Source organism: Bison bison, unplaced genomic scaffold (assembly GCF_000754665.1).
Source record: "Bison bison bison isolate TAMUID 2011002044 unplaced genomic scaffold, Bison_UMD1.0 scf7180017864301, whole genome shotgun sequence".
Lineage (NCBI taxonomy): Eukaryota > Metazoa > Chordata > Mammalia > Artiodactyla > Bovidae > Bison > Bison bison.
The window spans coordinates 721876-725711 of NW_011494873.1; the positions used below are offsets into that span (position 1 = coordinate 721876).

General features: G+C 48.0%; 1 protein-coding gene across 1 annotated transcript in view; it reads left to right on the top strand.

Moving 5' to 3' along the window:
* The window catches only part of SMIM23 (small integral membrane protein 23), a 5035-nt gene extending 1484 nt beyond the window's left edge, over window positions 1-3551 (top strand). Inside the window, exons 2-4 of the mRNA XM_010851305.1 lie at window positions 2779-2830; window positions 3029-3096; window positions 3339-3551. Of these exons, the coding sequence (XP_010849607.1) occupies window positions 2779-2830; window positions 3029-3096; window positions 3339-3551 (333 nt within the window). The remainder of the gene's footprint in view (window positions 1-2778; window positions 2831-3028; window positions 3097-3338) is intronic.
* Window positions 3552-3836: the final 285 nt, after the last annotated feature.

The window sequence follows — 3836 nt, forward strand, 5'->3', positions numbered from 1 at the left end:
TTTTAGTCCGTTTTCCCTGCTTTTGACCTCACTCAGCACAAAAAACAAACAAACAAAAACCAACTTAGCAGCAAGCATGCAGATCAAGACATCATCCTGTACAGCACGTTGACAGAGGAATAGTTAAAGAAATAGAAGAATGTTCAGACCACGGAATGTTCATCAGCCATTATAAAGAATGAATCAGTCTATGTTCCTAGATAGGGTTTCCTTGGTGGCTCAGCAGTAAGGAATTCACCTGCAGTGTAGGAGACGGAAGTTTGATCCCTGGATCAGGAAGATCCCCTGGAGAAGGAACTGGCAACCCACTCCAGTGTTCTTGCCTGGGAAATCTCATGAACAGAGGAACTTGGCAGGCTACAGTCCAAGGAGTCGCAAAAGAGTCAGATACAACTTAGCAACTAAACAACAACAACATGTTCTTAGATAGTCTCAGGAAATATTGTTAAGAAAAGAAAAAAGTGCCCTAATCTACAACGATTTCACATTGGGTGTCCACACCCAGGCAGTTTCTACCCAGATCAAAGTATAGAGCATTTCCAAGACTCCTCCAAGGCCCCTCGCAGCTCATACCCCATAACCACGGTTCTGAGTTCTAGCATCACAAATGAGTTTTGCACGTCTCTGAATTTCATGAATTCGTGGAGCAGAATCAGACAGTGTGCCCCTTCATGTCTGGCTTTCTTCACTTCTAGTGTGTCTGTGAGATTCGGTCACATTGTTACTATGCAGTTTATTTTTATTTTTAAAGTTAACAGCAATTATAACGTTGCTAGTATATATATTTTTAAAAACTATCCAGGAAAGAAACAAATTATGTAAATGTCTTTATCTTCTTTGTTTGTGGTAGCCGGTCTAAATCTTACTTCACAAACTCAGGTACCTAAGAAATGTATTATTTCAAGTCAAATTAAATCTGATTCAACCCACATCTAGTGAGTTGGGAAGAAAGTCAATGTTGGTCACTACTGTCTGCCTTAATCCTCTCTCCACTTCTGTTTGCCTGACTTGGTCACTATCCCAACTCACATTGTCTTTGAAAGCAGGAGTCTCTAAATATCCTGTGCTGAGACCTCCCAGCCACACCGTAAGGCCATCAGGAGAGGGTGCCGGGCCCCTTGCAGACTCAGACTCCCCTTCCACCTTTGCCCACCTCTCCAAAAGGCTCTCTCACTTTTATCCCCCCCAGATCCTGGCATGCCCACCAAAATCTCCTAAATTATCTTGGACTGACCCAAGTACCAGGGAGCAATGTTGTCTTCAGGAAGCCATTTAATTCCTGCACCAGAACCCCAAGGGGTAGACTTTCATTTCCGGCCTTAATACAGTAACTGGGGCCAAACTGGCCCTCACAGTCATTGTAAGCAGCCAGAAAATTGACAAAAATATACAGAGAAACTATTTTCAGATGAGGGTAAAGGACAACACAAAACTATAGTCACTGAGGGGAAAAGGAAAGGATGGTTGCCCCAACTCTTTCTCCACAATGGCTGTGCCAAGAGCTAGAGGGCAGACAGAGCCCAGCAGTCCTGCTGAGCTGCAGAGTCTGGGCAGGCGGAGCTGCCAGCCTCTGGAGGACAAGGCCTTGGAGGGAAAGAAGGGCTGTGTGCTGACAGCACCCTGGCTCAGGTGGGGATTGCCATGCTCCTCAGCTGTGGGCCAGGATGTGCATGCAAAGGATTAGCTCACCCATGGCTTACCAGAGGGCAGCTGCTCTGGGGCTGAGAGCAGAGATACTGGAAAGCCAGTTGTGCTGCAGGTAGATGGAATTCTGGGCCAGCTAGAACCAAGAAACTCCTTAACACCACAGGCATCCATTTGAGAGCACACATATCACACATGTATCTGTACACACACACACATTCTATATTCATACACTACAATGTAACTCATCAATAACCCCAAACCCCCAAAACAAGCAGATGTCTCAGAAGTATTATACTGAGTAAAAGTAGCTCAACAAAAAAGAATGTGATATGTGATTTCATTGCTGTGAAGTTACAGGACAGGCAAACAGAGTGACAGAGAACAGCTGAGCGGTTCCCTACTTCAGGGTCGGGGGAAGAGGGAGTTGGCCGCAAAAGCACATAAAGGAATTTTCTAGGATGATGGAAATGTTCTGTATCTTCACTGGGGCGATACTCCGCATGCATGTAGTGGTATGTGTGTGTTCAGTCATGTCTCGACTCTTGCAGCCCCCATGGACTGCCAGGCTCCCCTGTTCATGGGATTTTCCAGGCAAGAATACTGGAGTGGGTTGCCATTTCCTTTGCCAGAGGACCCTCCCAACCCAGGGATCAAATCTGTATCTCTTGCACTGGCTAATGGATTCTTTACCTCTGAGCCACTTGGGAGGCCCAGTCCTCAAGTATAGACACTTCAGTCACTAAGTCGCTCTGATTGTTTGTGACCCCACGGACTGAGTATAGATGTTACGGTGCATGCAAAATGTGCGTTTTATCATATGTGAATTATACCACAATAAAGTCGACTTTTTAAAATAGCATTTACAACAAACAAAAAATAAAAGGCAAAAGTGAGGCAAATAATGAAAACAAAGGTCAGCCTGCCTTCTCACCAGGGACAAAGGAGGGAAAATGCCGAGGAAATGTCCACAGGTCACCCTGTTATCTAACCCCACGGTTCCGCGGGTTTTGTAGCAGGCATGTGGGACTCAGGTAAATAGAAAAAGTGAATCCCCGCTCCTAGCCCTCTGTGAGGGAGGCGGGGTGCTCGTCCACCCTCCAGGGACTCACCTCCTCCTCTTCTTGCCCCCAGACGCTGTTGGCACTGCTGATCCTGGTGCTCTATGTGGGCACAGGAGTATCAGGTGAGCACTGTGGAGCACTGTGGAGGGAGGAGCCAAGAGCTCAGAGTCGGGACCGTGATCTGTAGCTGGTTGCACACCAAGGGGACCTCCACAGCTTGCCTTCTCCCATCCTCTTCATCCCCCGGGGATGAACAGCCAAATGTATTCCAACTCCTGCTCCTTTTCCTTAGTAAGAGGTGGTGTTCGTACCTGTTTCAGGAAGAAGTTGGGAGGTGTCAGAAAGGATCAGAGAATGTAACTACCCCCAGAATCCTGTGACTTCCCAGGTAACATATTCAAGAAGGGACCTTAAGCTTGGCTGAGGACATCTGAGAAGGCTTTCCGTAGGTGTCATTGATGAACTGGGTCTTGAAGGATAGGTAGGAGTTGGTCTGGTAGATAAGGTGGGGATGGGTACTTGGGACAGAAGGAAAGCATAGCAAAGGTTAGGGGAACTTGTAGGAACCAGCACAGCAAGAGAGGTCTACAGGAAAACGCTCAAGATACAACCTTGGTGTCTGCCTTTTAGGTGTTTGAATACCAGACCAGTGACTCCCCAGAAGAGCCGATCAAGGTCATGAGGACCTGGTTGAAAGAGAACTTGCATGTTTTCTTGGAGAAGCTAGAGAAAGAGGTGCAAGAGCTGGAGCAGCTGGTCCGGGACCTGGAGGAATGGCTGGATGTCCTCCTGGGAGAGGGGCACCCGGAGCAGCTCTGCTCCACCCTCAGAAATCACCTGTGAGGGCAAGGGCTGAGAGGACCTAGGCAGGAGGCCAGGTGGAGAAGGGAGTGAATATTCCAGGAGTCCCTCTAAGGAGGGCTGGGCTGTGGCACTTGAAGTTCAAGCCAGCCAAGAAAATAAAACAGTTGACACTAAAAACTGTTGGCACCACTGCTGGCCCATGAGGTGGCGCTAGTGGTAAAGAACCCGCCTGCCAACGCGGGAGGCAGAAGAGACGTGGGTTCCACCCCTGGGTCGGGAAGATCCCCTGGAGGAGGAAATGGCAACCCACTCCAGTATTCTTGC